This window comes from Cottoperca gobio, chromosome 11 (genome assembly GCF_900634415.1).
Source record: "Cottoperca gobio chromosome 11, fCotGob3.1, whole genome shotgun sequence".
In the NCBI taxonomy this organism is placed as follows: Eukaryota; Metazoa; Chordata; class Actinopteri; order Perciformes; family Bovichtidae; genus Cottoperca; species Cottoperca gobio.
Genome location: NC_041365.1, coordinates 14017576 through 14039467, shown reverse-complemented (window position 1 = coordinate 14039467; position 21892 = coordinate 14017576). Strand labels below are relative to the sequence as shown.

The 21892-nt window shown below is 39.2% G+C and overlaps 1 protein-coding gene across 1 annotated transcript in view; it reads left to right on the top strand.

Moving 5' to 3' along the window:
• grin2da (glutamate receptor, ionotropic, N-methyl D-aspartate 2D, a) overlaps window positions 1-21892 on the top strand; it is a 124217-nt gene that overhangs the window by 39628 nt on the left and 62697 nt on the right. The window contains exon 6 of the mRNA XM_029443000.1: window positions 12847-12961. Within this exon, the coding sequence (XP_029298860.1) occupies window positions 12847-12961 (115 nt within the window). The remainder of the gene's footprint in view (window positions 1-12846; window positions 12962-21892) is intronic.

The window sequence follows — 21892 nt, the reverse complement described above, 5'->3', positions numbered from 1 at the left end:
CTCCAAAGTTATTTGAATTTGCAACATCATGCAGGTCCAATAAAATGAAAAAGTCTCAAAAGACAGTATCGCTAAAGTATTTCAATGCGATTCATACGTGCAACTCATCCAGAGAAATACTCTAATGCTCACACTCTGGGGCCGAAAATGCGGATTCATGACGTTTTTTGTCATGTATGCCTGGTTAATAACATCTTAAAATGTCTCACGATGGATCTTGTAATGATATATGAATATTAAAGAGCCTCATGCAGCCCAGTTAAATCACACATGACAGATTCTGTGCTGCTCTATTCTCCTTCACTGCAAAATCTATGAGTCACACAGGAGTCATGATAGCCTTTACGGCTCTATCAGGCTGCCCCCTCCCTCTGGTGTTCATGGTCACACGCCTTTCATTTCTGTTGTGGGACTCAGCCATAGGCATCTCTTTCTCAAACACTGTATATATGTGTGTGTGTGGATGTGGGTTTGCAATAGCATGAGATGCTTAGGTTCTCCATGAGATGCTTAGGTAAGAGCAGAGACAGCTCTGCTGTTACGGTCAGTTCCAGAGGACTGGACTCACGGTGGCTCTGTCATGGAAAGTGATTAACTATGAATCATTTCAGTCAATAAGAGGAGGTGAGAGGAAGAGAGGAAGGGATGCTGACAAAAAAAGCCATTGACTATTTGCTGCCATAGATGCTGTGTCAGAGGAAAATGGGGCACATTTAGAAATGAAACTTCAATTGCCTGTACCTGCTGCATCAGGGAAACACAGAGAGTGAGACAGAGAGAGCAATGAGTTGTATTAACTCCCATTAAGGCCCTGTCACACATATCAGTATGGCAGAAACGTATGCCGGCGCATACGAAATATCGGCAATAGGTTGATATAAATTAAGGGCAAGTTGTGATCATTCGAAGGACGCAGACGATACGGCGAACACGCCAGACATACGAATTATTATACTTATGTCCAACATATTGATAGTGTATCACTTACTTATACAAAACGTATCAGAGCGTCTGGCCAATGGAGCTGGAAAAGTGGCATTTGGTTCACGTCATGCTGATGCTGGAGAACAGAATGTACTCTTGTCGCAGCCTCTCAGCATCCTCCATGCTCTCTGATGATGGGTTGATGTATTCATCAGGACGTGTTGTGAAGAAGTGAGGATGAGCTCCTCACAGGGACCCTATATACTATATTCAAACCCCAATAAGCTCCCAAAACGCTAGCTGAACGCTAGCTGTACTGTAGAAACACGTTTAATAAGTTACTCCGTCGTCAGGCATAATATTAACATAGGGTAGGAATAGGTTATCCACTCGTTATCAATAAATAGGCTGTAGGGTTCACCGTCAGCCGACGTAGCCTATATCTAACCTCTAACGTAGTCACGTAGGTATTCACGTAGGTATTTACGTAGGTAAGTATTCACGTACTGTATTTACGTAGGTAAATATTCACGTACGTATTCCGTATTCACGTATGTCTAACGTAATGTAACGTCTGCATATCTTATGAAGCCCACGTCCGGTAATTTTGAACATGCTCAAAACATCAGCGTTCAACAACGTACACCAGCGTAACACAGTGAGCTCTTAACGCATACTACTTATACCTTACCTTATATCAACGTACACCAGCGTGTTGCCGATATTTTGTATACGCCATATTTTTGTATACGTTATGCATACGTTATGGGCATTCGTCTGATACATTTTGTATAAGTAAGTGATGCGCTATCAATAGACATGCGTATCTGTATACGTTCACTTTTCCAATCTGATCCGATGAAAAGTTGGACGTATTTGGACTCTGACAAATCTTCATATACGCCAGCATATGTTTCTGCCATAAGGATATGTGTGACAGGGCCTTTACACTCACTAGCATTACAAAAAGCCAAAGAATATAGATATAGAAAGATAGTATACAGCGTACAACTGTGGCGGCCTGTGATTATTTACAGGCACTAAGTTCTTCTGCTTACGCACAAGGAATGGTGTTTTGACTGCAAATGTAGAAGTCACAAAGAAGTCCAATATAGACATTCTTGTCTGGCAATAGGCTTGATATTTGTCACCAAGGTTGTTCCCAACTGCTATTGTTAAACCTGGTAGGCTATACATAAACAACTGACTTTTTCATTGTTTTTTGATTTGTTTCGTTTTTCAGAGTATCTGAAGGACCGTGTTTTCCTACTTATGTGTATTAACTAACTAGCACACCTTGACATTATCACGTCATCAATGCCTTTTACCGCGCCATCCTTTGTGCCATGGTTGCTTATGGCATTGAATGGCAATGTTCGAACCATAGAAATAGAATAGGAGATAGGAAATTGAACTGTTTGCCGTTGTCATTCGACCAGTACATAGGAAAATGGTGATTGTTGTTAGTTGTTAGTGGTGACAACACACATTAGTGTGGTTGCAGCTATTGGACAGCTGCCTAGTTAGCGAGCTTGATAATTCCGTAAATCAGTTTTAAGTTTAGTTTATATGAAATAAAGCCCGCTATAATGGTTGCATTGGGAACGGTACGCATACAAATGGTCAGTTCCATTACTATTTTATTTCTATGGTTCCAACCCTCTGAAAAAAATGACTTTATTTCCCTCTCTCCCCCTTTTTTTCATACATATATTTCTGTTATTCACATTTGAATAGTCTCGTTTAAACTTATTGCATTTAATAATATTTAAAGATAAAATATATTATTTAACATTTAAAAAAATGCTTTTATCTCTTATATATCCTGAATTAAATGATATATTGACTTACAGTACAACCATCACTGTTCTAAAGATCTGTACTGTTTGAGTTGTCATCTTGTGATATTTTATTCATTCGATGTATTTATTTTTCTTCCCAAAAATGTTATATGTTATATTATATTCAATAATATATAACTTTACTTGTGACATCAACATTCCTGCAAATAGAATTGCGAGTAAGAGGATAGAAAGATGAAGAGAGATGGAGAATAAATGCTGACAAATCCAAGACTTTCTTCAAATGAAGCATGAAATGGCTCTTGATCGTTCAAAACTAACTTGCCCATCTCTCTCTCTCTCTCTCTCTCTCTCTCTCTCTCTCTCTCTCTCTCTCACCCTCTATCTATCTCTCATCCTCTATCTATCTCTCACCCTCTCTCTCTCTCTCCTCTCTCACCCTCTCTCTCTCTCCTCTCTCAACCTCTATCTATCTCACCCTCTATCTCTCACCCTCTCTCTCTCTCTCTCTCTCTCTCTCTCTCTCTCTCTCTCTCTCTCTCTCTCTCTCTCTCTCTCTCTCTCACCCTCTATCTATCTCACCCTATATCTCTCTCACCCTCTATCTCTCCCTCACTCACTCACTCACTCGCTCTCTCTCTTTTCATCGCTCTCTTTCTTTTTATTTGTCTGTCTCAACTGTACCATCCAGCCTCTGTATGACCAGATGAATCAATATAAAAGCCCATATTTCTGTTGCTCTGCTGCATCATTTACATCAGAGAATTATAGGTTTTTGTAGTGAATTATAATGTATTTTATTAGAAATTATAAATAAAAATGGAAAACATATTTATATTTATATAAATGTTACAAAAGCTGTAAATGTGTTTTTCATATACAAAATTATTTGATGTTTGCAGCAAGAGATTAGCCCGTTTTACACTTAATACATTCATGGATGAACTCCAAATCTTGTAGAAAATGTATCCAGCAATCAAACTATTGATGCAGGAAATTCATGGTGCCGGTAGATGTATTTGTTTATATGTTGTATATGTTTCTGTTTATCTAGAACATTAATTAGACCAAAAAATTAGACACCAGTTTTGCCAAATACCCAGCTCAGTTTGTCTTATTTTGAAATTACCAATAAACTGAACAAATTAAACAGGATTTCTTTATCATTTTCATCCCGAATAAATCCGTAAACCTGCATTTTGATCTTGAAATGTTATTTTGAAGTGTCTGCTGTCGTGACACACACTTGTAGTTGCCAGGCTCAGATGGTATTCATAGTGATGAGTCAGCAGAAAAAAACACACACCAGAAAGGAAATCTGGTCAATGGCAGAGCGGTGACATAAAGTAACAGACATCACCAAGTGGGAGGTTCTGCTAGGTGAGAAGTTCTGGTGGCCGGAGACTCACTGACCAACCAGCTGGTCATTCTTTACATTTGCAAACCAAATGTTATTTAAAGCTTTATTAATTCATATTTGTATAGTCACATTGACATACGTTCTCAAAGAAGTTGCTTTTCTTCACAAACAAAATAAAACATTTCCCAAATTCTGCTAATCTTCAGAGCTTTTTAGTCGCTTTTAGTTCATAGTTTGGGTGTTATGACACTTATGGGTCAATTTCAGTGTTTTCATCAACCGTGTTTCCAGCAGCTACCGACAGTTCTTCTCAGCAAACGCACTAGTAATCCCACTGGACTACGTTACGTTGTCATCCAGCAGGACCAAACAGAGTTAAAGGGATAGTTAATTATGTCATTTTAATTATATATGGAAACATTAATAACCTCCTGAAACCACAGACTCCTTCAAGGCACTATGGGAGAAACACAATAAACGAGCACAAAGGAACAAGTCTGAGGCGCTGACCCCCCAACGGTTCCTCCTGAATTCTTTTTTATATATTTATATAGCGCCAAATCACAAGTCACTTTTCACATTGAACAGGTGCTCTTTTATTAAATAAACTAAACGCTTATGTTATTTATCTATTTTATGTGCACGTTTCCGTGTTTACTGCGTTGCTTTGTGCATTCACATTCTCTCCGTTTCGTGAACACCTCAAGTCAGAGCGGAGGAAAGGAGAGGAGAGAACTACAAAGTGCAAAAAAAGTCAAAAATCCAACACTTTAATTATAAATGGAGCGACTTCGACTCCAACGTTCAGAAACTCAGGCGAAAATATCCGCGTTTTTTAAACACACACAGCCTGAATCAGCAGCAGTGATGCAGATGTTAGCTCTGCAGATGATAGCTCTGCTGCTACGAGCAGCCAGAGTGCAGCTCGTCTGCTGCTGGTCCAAGTCCCGAGCAGAGCGGTAGTGTTTTAACATTAATTCAGATAAAAGTCTAAAAACACACAACATTAACTTGATCCAAACGCACTCGTCCTTTCAGCTCGTGTAGTTCGGCATGTTTCCTGCTGTAATGACGCTCGAGAGCCTTTTTCATGACCGCAAGCGCGTCTGTACAAACTACACACACTGGCCTTTTACGTCCACAAAGAAATAATCGTTCGTCCATTTCTCCTGGAACATTCTGCATCCACCTTTCTCTTTGTTACACTCATCATGCTGCGTTCGCTGATGTCAATGACAGTTTAATATTGAAGTTTTTCTACATGACGTGACCACATGATGACACGTTCCGCTCGTGTTGTGTTCAAGGACCCTGACCTTGGCCAGGAAAAACAATCAGTCGCCGGTTATATTCTATAACTGACTAGATTTGGATGAGTAGATTTTTTGCGTGCGTTTATGACTGACTTTGGGCGCCGTACACACAAACACCCCCCAAAGACACGTGAACGCCCCCTTTTCTAAAATATTGCTTCCAACGCCCCCCCGACCCCGACTCCCTGATTCTCTGAACGCCCCCTGGGGGGTGCTGCCACCCCCGTTGAGAACCCCTAACCTCAGGGAAGACATGGAAGTCTATTCTATGTAGGATTCACTCCTCCACTTTTAGTGCAAGGCACTATCTTATTCAGTTTTAAGTAGTTCACCGCACTCATTAGTCTAGGGCTAAACTCGAAAAGATATTCCATAATACTGACACTAACTGTAATCATTGACACTTTTTTTCACCAATTCTGGTCATGACTTAATTGTCATGATGGTCTGTCCACCATCACATGCTCAATCTTTTTTCAATTTTGTCGAGACACGTCTCAATTGGAATTTTCCCTTTTTGCCCTCTTACAATCATTGGGTCAGAAACCTATTACGCTGCTTTAAACTGGATAAACTTAAATCGGCTCCTGGGTCTACTTTGAGCCTGCTCTCTCTCTCTCTCTCTCTCTCTCTCTCTCTCTCTCTCTCTCTCTCTCTCTCTCTCTCTCTCTCTCCTCTCTTTCTCTCTTTCCATTGCTCTCTTTCTTTTCATCTTGTTCTCCCTAACTCCCCATCTATGTCTCTCTCTTTACTTTTGATGAAGTTGTCATGGTTACATAGAAAGCTTCCCCGTAACAGCTGGGAAAGAAGCTGCAAAGGCGGCGAGAGGCTTGCTTTCTACAAGATTTATGGCAAACTTTGTTATGTTCAAGGTTAGGGAAAGGTCGTGGTTATCCAGAAATAAATATGGTTAAGGGATGGCTAGTGTTTGGCAACTAAGACAACTGATTATGGTTAGGAAAATATAATAAAAAGGTGAACAATAATTGCAAACTCTTCACCTCGCTAAATAAAGAAGACTACTTCCTGCATCAGCACTGAATGTTGTGGCTGTTAATTGTTACAAGCAGAATTATCCAATATGAGTTTATAGCATGCTGGGTTAAGCTAATAATCGTTTGAAGGACACAAAGGGTGGCCATTACACTGTAAACTATAAGATGTACGCTCAGAAGAACTTAGCCACATGTGCCATCAAACTCAAGTCAATCAGCCACCTCAAGATTTCCACAGACATTGTTATCCTAGGTTTTTGCCAGACCTCTGAGCTTCAGCAGATGGAGGTCTGGGTAAACTTTATTCCTGTGAATGAAAAGGTGGATTAACTGTGGAGAGCTGAGATTCACCCTCCATTGTATCCCCGAATCTCAGTTTGTCCATTTCTCCTGCTGGTTGAAATCCCCTTTATTGCTTTTCCCCTTCTTTTATCACTTCATCTTCACCTTATATTCACTTGATATCTATGTTTTCCTCCCCTTCTCTCTTCTTCTGTCTCATTCTGTAAAGTAATAACACTGGTAATGATTCCACAGGGAACTTTTCTACCCCCCCTTCAGTTTGCTGCACAGCTGTCACGTGTCCCAGTAATGACTTCATTGATTAAATCAGGCTCTGTCTCAGCTCTGCTGGTGTGCACGTACAATACAGATGGAGAATAGTATCTCCCACTGAGGCACGCTCAACCTCCTGCTTCTCTCTCTCTTTGTATCCCTCTCTCACTCATCGCTCCCTCTGCTCTTTGCTTTCAGCGCATTCTACCTCCTGGTTTTTATATAACATTTAAAGTAATAATCTGTGACATTTTCACAGAAATTAATGCCATTTTTAATGACTGTGTAAGTATTTGCACTTTATGTAGCTCATGAAAGTCTTTAGATTTTTTATACATATGTTATATATACCTCATATCAGGGTTCGTTAATGTTTTTTATGGCAAGGAGCTGTTAGCTAGGAACAGGGACTTCTTACTACGTAATACAATTGAGTTGCATATTAAATTTGGCCGACAATAAAGTGTAGAGCGGTCAAAAGTGCCGTGTATAAACATACCTTGTTATAGAGTATACAATACTAAGCTATTATAATTATAATATGTAGCCGTGGCTAACTAGTCTGCCACAGGGAGTTAGCATAAGATAGCTAGCTCACGTGATTGCACGAGGATTCATGGGTAACAGTTAGACAATCGTCAATGTTGTGTAATTTTAATGTGCTTTTTTACGAATAGAAAAGAACACTTTCAAAACATTATCAAACAATAATGTGGCGGGCCCCCTGCAGTAACTCTGACGACCTCCCATACCTTTTATACGGTATATTTTGTGCGCCTTTGATTTGTATTTTGTTTCAATTCCTTTTTGTTTACCATAAACGTGTGTATTGCCTTGGATAGTAATTAGATATGTAAAGATTAAATATCGTAATTTAAAGAGTGATATTCTGAGTAAAGAAAACTGTTGTTTTCAGGTAAAGTCATCCAAAGTAAATGTTTTGTAATCAAGATCATTACATTATCATTTTTATATCAGTCCAGTAGTGGATTGTGTAATGAGCTGCGTCCTTAGTAAATCATGTGCTGGATACAAAGAGTGTATTGTGCTGTAAAGTAATTCAGTTCATTTCTGCCAAAGTCTCTTAAAAACATGAAAGTTACGGGTGATCCCGTCTGCACCAATGTCATGAATGTGATAATATCGTTTGCAGTTTGATTCTCTGACACGTCAAGCTGTTGCTTTGTGCCTGTAGCAAACCTGTTTAAAGCTTCCCAGCTCATGTTTCTGTGCCTTGCAGCACACTCTGTCTCTCTCATTCTCTGTCTGCACACTCTCTCCCTGTCTGTGTCTGTCTCCCCCTTTTATTGAATCGTTTTTACCCTCCCTGTCTCTTTGTTCCTGGCTCTCTCTCTCTCTCTCTCTCTCTCTCTCTCTCTCGCTCTCTCTCTCTCTCTCTCTCTCTCTCTCTCTCTCTCTCTCTCTCTCTCTCTCTCTCTCTCTCTCTTCCACCTTCTCATCTGCTTTTTGCACCTCCTCCCCTCTCCTGCTGTTCCATTGCACTTCCTCGCTGCTTGTCACCTCTGGTTTGCTGCTCCTCTGCACTGTACTGTACTCACCGCCCGAGACAATCAACAGAATGAGGACGCACAGGTGGAAAGGGAGGCTGAAGAATAAAGGATAGAGGAAGTGAGAGGGAAAGAAAGGAGGGTCGTAGCCGCAGAGTTGGGCTGCCCGGCAGAAGTGACGGATATACTTCTGACACTCTGAGCCTCAAGGCTGATGCTTTTTCCCCTGTTTGCTGAGGTAAACTAGGGGAAAGAGAAATACTAAAGTCCTCAGTGACCTCCCAGATGTCAGTTAACATCAGGTGCTCGTGGGTGCAGCAGAAGGTTAGAGGTCTCCTCTTACAAAACTCCTGCAAGGGAGTCCAAACACTTTCCAGTCACGGATTAGTTAGACTTGAATTCAGAGGCATAGACGCAAGTACCTTTTTTTGTCTAAGTGCCCCCTGAGATAGCATGGTGTGTGAGGTTACATCTGTAGCTGATGTGTTGAATGTGTTTTTATTTCAGCCGCTGCAAGGCAACATGATAGCATGCATTGATATTCCGATATGACTCTGCTATAATGGCTTTTTATCTATTAAACACTTACCTATCAAACACTTGATAGATGTTAAAGGAGTCTGCTGAAAAGCACCACACAATGATTATATGGTAGAGCAGAATAATAATATAACCTGGGAGTGAATAAGGTTCATTTTTTCTGTTGATTCACTATTTGCATGTGTTTTCCAGAGTGCCATCTGCAAATTCAGTATCTATTCAGCGTCTGAAATTTCTGCTGGATAATATTGTTTGCTGGTAATAACAGCAACAGTAGCTATTCAAGTCTACCTCCTTGCATTTGTCCTGAATCTATTGTGCAATGAATTATCCATCTGGAATATACTCCAGGACCACATTGGCATACCATAAGGGAAGTTGAGTTTCTCTCAACCAATTAGTGAACTGAGCCTTTCTTTTAAATTCAAAGTTGCCCCAACTGTTATCCTTTGGGAAATGAAGCCGAAGTGAATCAACGGTGCAGTAAAGATCTGTGACTTTTCAGTCAACTGCACCTATAGGAGCTGCATCTAATTGACTTAACAATACCAAGGGATAAGCTCATACTCTTAATATTAGAAAGCAGAATATGATAGCTAGGATGTGCTAATAAAATCCTGATTTATAGCTTCTGTAAACTGCTTTCGAATGCTGTTTTCCATTATTTCTAATCCCCGCTGCATTTGATACATAACTTAAAGTCAACAAATGACTGGAGGGGATATTTTGCACATTGACCAAAGAAATCCCATAGTGGACAATTAAGGATTATAGGTTGGTATAATGGTAAATAAAGTAGACAGAGGCTTACTATCTTTGTCTTATCGATCTGGGCCCGCTGGGTGAAGGACTCTCCGGGGTGTTCAGGAACTGTTTTCCAAGTCAGACGGTGAGCACTGGGGCTTGCTCCTTGTTTGAACCGCAAAAATCAGTTTTTTTGTATTTCAATTTGCCGACCCCCTAGTTTCAATAGTTATCTTATGTCTGAGTTCAGTTTTATCCTCTGTAATTAGAATGGACAGAGTTGTTATGGTTGGTGATTTTAATATTCCTATCGATGATGTTTTTTGCAACCTTGCTGCGGATTTTCTTCATTTCTGTGTCTGTGGTTCCACACACATTAGGGGTCATACCTTGGACTTTGTTTTTACGCTTGCTTTAAGTATTGATCCTATTTGCTCTGAGGAGCTGCATGTAACTAACCATGAAAGTGTCTTGTTCAGTCTGTCTTTTAATTGAGATTCTCTGCCCAGCAAACGTTTAACTTCCTCCCGCTTCTTAAAATTGCGTCTCTGCTGAGAAATGTTCTGCATTTTTTGATCCAAGCACTGGGTTGTCTTCTCACGATGGTGTTGCTTCTCTGGTCCACTACTTTAACACACATTGCTCTACCGTTTTGGATAAAGTGCCTCCGAGTAAAATGAGATGTCGATTTGTTCATCCCCCTGGTTAAATGAAACCATTTGTTGTTTCCGGTGTAAATATCCAAGGGCAGAGCCAAGGATGCGAATGCTTCTTACTTTGCCAATCTAATTTTCTCCAGCAAATGCAACACTAAAGACTGTCAAACCTCCCGATGTGCCTGTCTTTTCAAGTAAGGATTGTAGTAACTTTCCCTCTCTCTTTGTGGATAAGATTAGAGATGTCAGGGCTAGCATCATCCCATTTTTCACTCCCTATCCAACTCGGCTAACAACTTTGGACTATTTCTTTCCTACTTTCCTGCAAGACTTCATTGATCTGGTGGGCAGGTTGAAACCTTTACCAAGCCCTTTCGATAGCATTTCAACTTCTATACTTAAAAATCTACTCGGGTTTATCGGGTCCATGCCTGGTCTCTATTATAAATAGCTCCCAGCTTATTGTAAACATACAGTTGTTCAGTCTCTTCTGTAAAAAAACATCAAACTTTGATCCATCCCTGCCCAAAAGCAAGAGGCACATGTCTAAGCTGCCTTTTATCTCAAATAAAATTGAGAACCTTTGCTGAACAGCTCACTGCTGTCTTGACACAACATTTTCAAACAAATTCCAATCTGGTTTCCGTCAGAAGCATTCCACTGAAACAGCTCTTCTCAGAGTCTCCAATGACATAATGATGTCTTCTGATGTGGGTGAATGCTTTGTTTTGGTGCTGCTGGATCTTAGTGCAGCAACAAACTGATGGTTCTGGCACATTTTGTTATAGGCTTCGTCTGTCCGGCTTTAAGTGCGTTTGCAGTTTATTAAGTGTTATCTGAGAGCTTTTCTTCCATCAAGGTCACCTGTGTGCTTTCATGTGCTTTTCCAGATGCTTTTAAGGTAGATATTTCATTAAAAAACATCAAAGTTAAATCTCTCTCTTTCATTTTTTGCACTATGTCTGCTTCACACCAAGGCTCATTGCTTTTGTCTCTCCTGGTATTCTTAAATATTTGTCTTCCAATGTTTACTATCTTTCTGCTTTTCATTTCCATAATTCTCTTCTCCACAAACCTCAAGCTGCTGTGTGACACGAGCAGCTGAAGACAGAAAAACATTTTGGTGAATTCTCCGCCTAATGTCGTCTCTCCTCTCAGCTCCTTGCCCCCCCCCCCCACGGTCTTTACACCTCATCAAAGTGATTTCCTCTCATATCAACAGAAATGTATTTTGTCTTCAACGCAGAATCCCTGATGTTTGTTCCCCGCAGTGAAGGTGTCGGCTCTCCCTCGAAAGCTTTGATTACTTCATTTTATTTTGTTTTCTCTTTCTCTTTTTTTTATTTGATTTTTTTTTTTCTAAAAATGTCATAAGGGAACAAATTGCTTGATGTATTTTCTCTGGTGTACTTTTTATAGACAACAGTTTCTAAAGATACTATGGCGCATATTAGTATTATGGTGTGTGTGCGTGCGTGCGTGCGTGTGTGTAGTCAGCCACTAGTTAGGTCTCTCAGAGACTGTTGAGATTAACCAGCTTGTGCAACTTCTCTTGGCTTTGAGTTAATAACAAAATGAGCGCCATAGTCATACTACATTGTTTTACATGACATTGCATTCTTTTGTCAGATGCTTTTGTCCAACCTTAAAGTGATACAAGTGAGATGTTAAACAATGTATATAGTTGAAAGTAATAAGCTCAACTCCATTGCACTGGAATAGTTAGCATTGTACTCTAACAACTATATATATATATAGACCATTCAATTAGGTCTGGTGTTGGAACCAATGACGACTGTTTCCACGGGCTGGTGAAACAGTCAACAAATCAGATATTAGAAGGCGGAGTTAAGAAAGGCGACATCCTCTTCCTACATAGCTTGCTAACCATGCAGCCACATCCGTGAAAAATAACAGAAAAAATGGTGATAAGCGTGAATGATATTGACGCAACTGCACAGGTTGCCGTAAGCCCATTTAGCATATTTCTGTGATTGTTGTAAAAAGTTACAGTTGTTAACATGAACATGATGTCAGGCTGAATGAATGAAAGTGAAACTAAACTAGAATTCAGGCAACACAGCAACTCTGATGAATTGTAGTTACAATAATAATAATAATAATAATAATAATAATAATAATAATACTAATAATAATAATAATAATAATAATAATAATAATAATAATGTGTTTTATTGGATTTGTTTTTAAATGTTTTATGTAATATTAACCTAATGCTATATATTTATCTTACTTACTTATTCAATACCACAACTAGTTTAGTCTTCCACAGGTGACGTGGGACTACTTTTACGAGACATGGTGGGTTGATAACCACACAAGATACCGGCGCCCCTACTTCTTATTCCTCTTACATGTACTTAGTCTTCTCAGGCAGTAAAATCTCATCTCTTATTTCACCTCTCCGTTCTCCTGTCTCCTCTCACAGGTACTTCAACAACATATCCATCGGTGGCCGTGATTATTCCTTCAACAGTGATGGCTACCTGTCCAATCCGCTGCTTGATGTCATCTCCTACACCAATGGGAGAGGCTGGGAGGAGGTCAGTACACAGCTGTGCAAGTTGGCACTGATTATCTTAGCGCAGCGGCTAGACTGGCTAACTGCAATTTCACAGCCCATCAAACATGCTAACTCATCACTGCTCAGTTTCACCTTTCTGCTGTCTCACTGTTTTTGCCCCTCTCTCTCTCCCAGATCTCATTAGAACTCCCCTAAGCCCCCTCCTCCTCCTCCTCCTCTCCCTCTTCTGTTTCGTTTCAGTTTGTCAGCCTTGTAAGCCGGCGCTAACTCACAGTCCAATACCCTCTCCATCAGGGGCCATGTGTAGCAGTTGTACAGTAATATCACCAGATCCATGGTCTGCCCTCAGAGGGCACTTTCAATTCCTCAAGTCTCCCTTCAACCTGAGAAAAATAAGTAAACCTTTTAGTTCTATCCCGCAGTGTTCCATCTGCTACTGACCTTCTACGACTCAATATGTTTACCTGTGAGTGCAAACTCAAGACCCCCCTCATTTAAAGGACGATAACCAAAAAGGAAAAATGAATCAACCTTTGAAAGAAGGAAAACACATTGCTCTAAGAGTGTGGCATTATGACAGCAGTGTGAGTCCTTGGATTTCAAAGTGTTTGTAGTTCTTCATCCTCCTTTCAATGTTCTATTCAGTGATTCGGATTGTCTCTATAAGAGTGAAGGATTAGAGCGCATTAAGTAGGATTTAATGAATAAGTAAACTTAATTTAATTCCGAAGTTACTCTAAGCAGGATTTCAGTGAGACCTACACCTGTCTTAGCGAGCAAACTCACAACGTAAGCAATCTGGCTAAAAGTATATGGACACCATGTTTGCTATGGGGCCGTTTGTCATGCTTTGGGATATTTCCAGTTGAGATGAATTGTACTGATACATCATACAATCCTATTTTAAAGAGGAATTACGTACATGTTAGTCCAACAATCTTAGTAAACATAAACAACTCTCTTCCGAATACAAAAAACTAGAGTGTCATCAAGTACAAGGTCTGGAACTGCTCCATAGACAATGAATTGAGGGTGATGTTACAGATGACACTGAGAGCACCCAGGGGAATATTCTGAGTGTATTGGGACATCTTCTGTTTCAGAACTAAGAAAACTACAATAGAGAAAAGCTCATTTGGGTATACAAAGGAAAACAAACTGTGGGTCCACAAAATCAGTCTCCCATTCATTGTCTATGGATCAGCTCCAGACTTGATAACATCACAAGTTTGACACTAACGTCTCTGGTTTCTGGCTTTGAGAGAGAGTAGCTCATGTCTTAGGCCATGGTAATATCATACTGGCATTCTTAATTTAGGTGGTGTTCCCCTTTGAGAAGATAGTTTTCTTCCAACATTGTGTTATCAGTGTGGGGAAGACCCTTTCCTGTTTTAACATGACAATGCCCCTGTCCACAAAGCCAGGTTCATAAGGAAATGTTTTTTCCCAGTTACGTGTGGAATAACATGACTGGTCTGCACTGAGCCCTGACCTCAACCCCATTTTACAGCTTTGGGGTAAACTGTAACACTGAATTAAGCCAGACCTGATCACCCAACATCTGAGTATGACTGCACCAATTCTCCTTTGGCTGAATAGGAGCAACCTTCAGTTGCAGATTCCAACACCTAACGGAAAGCCTTCCAAGAAGAGTGGAGGCTGGTATAGATATATAGATTAATGCTTATGGTTTTGGAATAGAATTTAAAATGATGTATGGATGCAATGCTCTGTTCCAATTTTGGTTAAAACTTAAAAAAAAAGCCAAAGTTGGCTTCAGATCCGCAAACCTGGAATTTACTTTCACTTTGAACTCAGACATTATGATATTTTGCAAGTACAACACGCTTTTTTTATTGTGCTTGTTCCATAAATTCATCAGCTGCAGTTTCTTATACTATATAATGTGAATGAACAATCAACAAGGAACTGGTGGGAAACTGTGGAGACTTTGGAGGGAGTATCATCATGGCTCAACATGATGTCAAATTGGTCAGTTGTAAAATCTAATTTTGCCTTTCTTTTGCCAGCAGTTTCAATCATTTCCAGTGTCACATAGTGAATCGTTGATAAGAGCTGGCACATAAAGCCCCAATTGGCAACATTTTCTATGAAATGTCAACTTACTGTTGGGAATTTGCACCTTAAAAGCCTTGTACTGAATGGTGAAGTTTGAATGGGGTTTGCAGAATGTTACACATCGTGCATGCTATGATCTAAAATTGACCCCAATCTTGTTTTGCAGAAGATAACAAGTCTGAGAGTAAGATTCAGATCGGGTGAAATATTTAAGTTACTGATGATACTTAGTTTAAAACCTGACAAAAAGGCAAAAAGCGCCTGCCTGTTTTTGGAGAGTCTTAGCTATTTTATTCATGTTTTTAGGTCTATTGTACCTCACTCTCTCTTTCTTTTGTTTTTGAGATCAACACATCCAGCCTGTATTTCTTCTGACAGTAGTTAACCTTACAGAAAAGCCGAACATTGCAGTAGTGTCTGCTGCAAGAAGCACTACTCCATCTGTGGGAGTGCTGTTTTCTGCCCTTTTCTGTTGCAGCTCAACATTACTGTATTGAATTTTCAATGAACGAAGGCTGAGATACTGACAGAGGAGACAGGTTAGTGTCTTGTACTCCATGGGTTTGGAAAACATAGACGAAGAAAAAACTGGCTACAGCCGGCAGAAAAACTGACAGATAAGGGTTTTGTTTGCACTGCTGCTCTCAAAAGACGACTCCTGTGCTACACTTCTATATCTGATGTTCAGGTGGAGTCAAGGAGGAAATAATCAGGATAGCCATGTGATGTTTCAAACAGGAAACCCCCCTCTTAGGATATTTCAATGTAAAGTCATTTTACAGTATATATGATCCCTCTTTGGAAAACACTAAAAGCTAATTATGCTTGTGGTCTGGCTCTTGGAATACTCAAGGACAAGCACAAAACACATGCACACTTAAAGCTGCTATAATGCATATGTTTGTATTAACAGTGGATGATATTAGGTACCAGACTCGCAGAGAATTATTGTCCGACTCTGCAGTCCCACTCAGCTCTACGTAGCGTTTTAGCATCTTTTAGCTTTTGTTTTCCGAGCTCGCAACATTAGAGTTTTAGCTCTCTCTCACTCTCACCAACATGTTAGTTATCAGCTATGAAATAGGTCTTGAAATCAAAACAGAAATCAGAGATTCAAAACGATATGAGGCAGCTACCAGAAGTCCGAGGAATCCAGGTCATCCTATCCAAAATGACAAGTGGTGATGGCCTAGTGGGCTAGTGGTACGGCTTCTAAATAGAACATCATAAGCTTGTGAGTTTAATACCAGGGCTGCCAACATTGTACCCCTGAGCAAGGTACTTAACCCCGAGTTGCTCCAGGGGGACTGTCCCTGTAGTTAGTTGACTGTAAGTCGCCCTGGATAAGAGCGTCTGCTAAATGACCTGTAATGTAATGTAATAATGTAATATAAAAAGTGCCTTGGTCGGACAATAATATTGTACCAATAACATGTCAAACATATGAAAGTCCCTTTGTAAATATAAAAGTCCTTTGGGTGAATACATCTTCAAATTATGACGCTTGAGGGAAAGTGAAAAGACATAATGGACTTAAATTTATGTTCAGTGGTTTCCAGGCAAGGACTTTAAGGTCTATTGAAGTGGCTTTGACCTGAGGGATAATGGCCAAAGGAAAGGACAAACAGTGTCGATACAATTCCCTCTGAGATCAGCACTTGACCCTAACAGCCCAGTGGTTTTCTCCAACCTCATTTGTCTGAGCATCCACGTTTCCCAGGAGAATATTTGCTGAATTAACCTCTCCTGAACTGAATCACAGGCTATATTTGCCGAGCACAGCAACCTTTAGGGCAGCTAAACAAGAGCTGGCTGCAGAGCTCGTTTTGAGATCTGGGACTGTATTTATCAAGAGTCAGGGTCAGAAAGTTCACAGAGAGTTGAGTACAGAACATATTTTGAGAACTTTTCTAATTCCCAAGCAAGTTTAGCAATTAACCTTTTTCTGATTTCATGAAAATGATGCTACATCTCAAACTTAAAGCAGCACAATGTGAATAATTTCTTGCATTTATTTAGTTTCTTGATCATATGGCATCTTCCTAATGGAATCTATAGCAAAGTATCCACACATACATATACATACATGTGCTTATGGATGCACGATTAGTGATGTTGGGGGTAAATGCTCCATTCATGATGCATTGGAAAGCACAAACCATGAGGGCAGGCCAACAGCACCACCTAAGCATTGGCTAATTTATTAGCCGAGTCATATTCACATTTCATTTTCTTGAATAACTCAAGAAATAACACTGGATCACAGTTCATTTGTGCAAAACATTTAAAAAAAGAAGATAATATATACGTTGTGTTAGATAAATGTCCAACGTTGTATTATTAGTTTTATCCTTTGCATAAGTAGCTTGTTCTCAAGTGATGTTGCTTTCACTATTTTATGCCATTTTTTCTGTGCTCTTCAGTGCAGATCATACCGGAAATGAAGAGGTTATTTTGTTGTTTGATTTTTGTTGTTTGGCTGCCAACAGAGACTTTTGTCAAACGTTTTGAGCATCTTAAGTTATGTTAAGTTATGTGATGGAACAATACTGCACGTCATCTTACATGTGTTTGTTCTTTGAGCCAAAGCGTGATAAGGGATGTACGCAGTGGATCAATGAGCCAATAAGAAATGAGAGCTGCAGCACCTTTTTAATCAATATGACATTAGAGCTTGAATCCTAAACCATACAAATCTGAATCCCAGTTCAGTTCAGGTTCAAGGTGCGATAAGAACTTTACAACCTCACAACAGAATAATTACAATATAACTGCAGGAAAAGTTTGATAGAGTTGTTAATCGATTACAAAAATTCAGCATGCACTTCACAAAGGATCAGGCTTTAAAACAGACTTCCTGGCCTGCACTCCCAACCAACTGAGTTTGTAGTTAATCCGATGGAAGACTGTTGTACAAGGAAATAACTCACAAGAATTCTGCTAAAAAGCTTCATTCTCGAGTCAAATCATCAGCAAGCAGTATTGTAAAGCCAGTATTTTGCATGTTGATGTTTTTCATCTTCTTTATATGTTTCTGTTTGATAATTTGTCCAAAGGTCGCCCTGCTTGTGTTTTGTTGTGTTGGGTGAACATGGCTGTTGATTGTATCAACAGCTTTGATTACAAAATATCAATATTTCAACTTTATTTCTATTTGTAAAATATCCAAATGTCACGAAGACTGGAAGAGTGATGAGAAAGCATGATAATGGTTACATTGATCACACACATAATTAGCAGAGATCAGATATTATCTGAGACATATATTAAATTGAGCAGCTTATCTTCTCATAACATTGCATTAATAATAAAGCTGCAGTGTAGGCAGTATTTTTAAATTGATATTAAATGAGCAAATGTAATCCTCAGAAAACACCATTATGTATGTATGTTTTAAATATGCTATTTGTCAAAATCATGCTCCAGTTTTTAGAATAGATCTTAAACTCAGTCATTTGACCTTGAGTTTTCAAACTCATGTTTGGTGCTCATTGAAGTCCAGAGTTAAAAGTATTACAAATACAGTTAAGCCAGATCTTGGTTGATCTTAACACTAGACTCTGAATACTATGTGGATCTATTGACCTTTGCTGGAAGAACAACCATTTGAAGTCAGTGTTCATCACCCTATATTGACTTAAATCAATTTATATTCATACTTTATTTGTTCCGGTTCAGTTTACCCCATTATTTGTCATGTTTTCAGAAGTTTTCCATTTCTGCAGCTAGTTGGAGTTTATAATCTATTTTGCTCGCAGACCAATTTTGTACTTCAGTTGTTTACTACAATTCACAGCTGTTTTGCACTCAGAATGGACTGGCACAATGAAAATAGATGCAGTAATCACTTAAAAGTAATAATGAATCCACTGCTGGTGGAGTTGCATGGATGAATGCACGCCCATCGATGCTTCGCTGTCCATAAAATGGCTGCTAGTCCTTTACTAAATATTACAATTGAGAACCGACTGTTTCCTTCCATTCTTTCCTTTGGAAGGATTTCTGATCTGCAATGGCCAATCATTCTCCCCCTGAAATGTCAATTTTGAAGTTAAGTGTGGTAACTTTTTAGCATTCAGAGAAACAACAAGGTTGAATATTAATTTTGGTGCTACTTAAAGAGCCTTGAATCCTCTCCGGATGTGTGACTTCATCGGGAAACAGAATAGAAGCCAGGACAGGGCAAGTCTGACCAAAATAAATAATGAGACAACTGAAAAGCACAGAAGCAGACACAAAGTCAAGACAGCAGAAGGCTCAATAATATGACTGTGGTGGTGCGTATGAATTGGTCACAATCAGAAGTTGTGAATACTCCTCCTACAACATGCGATTCTCAGAATCTATTTAAAGAGCTACTAATTAGTATTGCATTTTCATAAAATTGGAGGACTTGTGATAGACCGAAAGACTTTATATACTGTTCAATTAACACATACAATGGTGTCTCTAACAGTGCCAGACTAGTTACAAATTCAAAAGTATCAACATGTTACCGTGTTTCACTCCCTTATTGAAGAAGACCATATTACAAGTGATCCTCTTCTTAGGATAGAACCGTTTTTACAATTGCTATTCTCATCACTGAGTGTTTGCTCTTTGTATGAAAAGGTCCTCTGGTGCTCAGATAGTGATGAGTTTTACCTTTGCAGCAGCAGCAGTGATTTGTTTGTAATGAACAGATGAGGAGCTGCGTTACGATGTGCTACCACAGGCACAATGGCTGAACAGACTAAGAATAATATATAGAAAATAAAATATTCTTTCTCACATTATGGATTAAGTAAAGCAGCTATTGGTTAGTTGGGTAGCAGGTCAGATGATTAATACTATAGCATTTAGAAAGCAATGACAGCAAATATCTAATTCAAGTAAATGTATATCAGAGTGTAGATTTACGAAGTAATACACATTGAGTTACTGATTCCACCAAGTAGTGCCCCCCACACCATCGAGTCCTCTTAAGAAGTGCACCTCAGTTTATTGATCGCAATGGAAATGTCAAATATAGACACGAGGAGACTAAAAATGATTATGACTCAAAAGTAAACTAAACTAAAATTACATCTCTGTGTATGTGCTGGAGTTTAGTTTCTTTTTAGTATGATCATTTCACAGTAATGTCTAATAGGATAACATTATGGAGTGATTTTGGACAGACATGGATACAATTTGCAATTTTCCTGGTTGGTGGAGGAGGCATGGATCTGCGAGGTGATAATTGTAAAGCAGCATTTTGGTAGGGCAGTCAATAAACATTCTGTGATGCTTGTAGTACGTGAATACAACTTTTACTTTGAGCTTTTCTTAATATTGCTGTTGTCACTGAGTCTCATAATAATCTCAATGTCTGTCTGAGCTCCATGGTAACGGAGAACCACCAAATATCATGCTATTCCTGCCTTCTGCTGGGCCGGCAATCCAGGGATTCAGCCCCTGTCCGAGCAGTTTGTGTGTGTATTTGTATGTGTGCATGTCTTACCATCCGCGACAGTGAAGCTGGTATTGTTTTCAACTTGTGAGTCTGTGTGTGTTTGGACACATTTCTGTGACAGCCATTGCAGCTAAAAAAATGTAAGGGGGGTGAACTGGAGGACAATTGAGCATAGAAAAGCATCTTATCATTTTGTTCCATAATGAACTGTTGGATCTTTCATTATTATGTATGCAGCACAGAGAGTGAGAGAGAAACACAGTGAAACACAGAGGGATAGAAAGTGCATAAAAGATACAGTGAGGGTGGTCCAAAGTGCCAGGTGTTGTTAATGTGCTGTTTAAATCACTCTCTTGTTTGTATCTCTGGTCCTTTTGTTAATGTTTTGAGGGTCCAAAATTATAATAATTAGGAATAACAATGTGGAAGTGTGTTGGTGCACCTACTTGTATTTGTGTGCCTAGTTGTGTTTTCTGTGAGATTATGTGTTCTTGTGAATTTTTAGTCTGTGTCTCTGTGTGTATGCATTTATGCAGTTGAAGTGGAGAGTATTATGCTTGCATCTGTTACTTTGTTTTTTTTGTGGAGACATCAATCTCCGCAGTACATTACGGGGAATGACCTCCTATCTGGGAACAAGAAGCTGGGTATGGTTGCACCAGCTGTTTGTAAATTCAAACTTAATCTAGTCAAGGCGGGAGTGTTTAATAAGTACAGATTCACGCCTATCTAAATGAAAGTAGCTTGCCCTACACAAAGTAGTTCATAGGTAGTTAGTTGTTATATCATATTTATTTATAGTATGTACACCTACTAACTGCCAAGTGAATCAACTGACAAACCTATTTGGCTATTATATGAGATGTTAAGATTGAAGAGTAAAACATATCTGACACTTGATCAAACACTGATTATTGATGATGAAAATAAAAATAAGACCAACAGATTAAATCTAATGAAAATAACATTAAACAAATTAGAGTCCCTTAGGTTTTGTAATCTTATATTTCCCTCCCTGTGAACTGCATGAATACCATTCATTCTCAAACTCCTGTATTTCTCCATGTATGCATATATAAATCAAAGTCATACCTCCATTTAGCTTTTGGCCCTGATGCATTTGGGTGATAGAGCATGTGATGCTACAGTGACGTCCTGTTTGGTTGATTTCTTGAGCAGGACAACTCCACATCTTTTCTAGCTACCGGTTTACAAGTCGTTACTAGCTACTAGACATTATCTAAGTTTTAATGGTTTAACCACATGTAGGCTAGTGCAGTAAATCAGGAAGATTCCGAGTAGAATTAGGATCAACCTTATACACAAACTCAGTAATGAATGTTACTAATAGTTATTGCAACACAGTACTAGTCCCCTCAAGGTAAACTAGATATTTTAGGTGTATGACTTGGTTTTAGGAATAAGGTTGAAATAAGG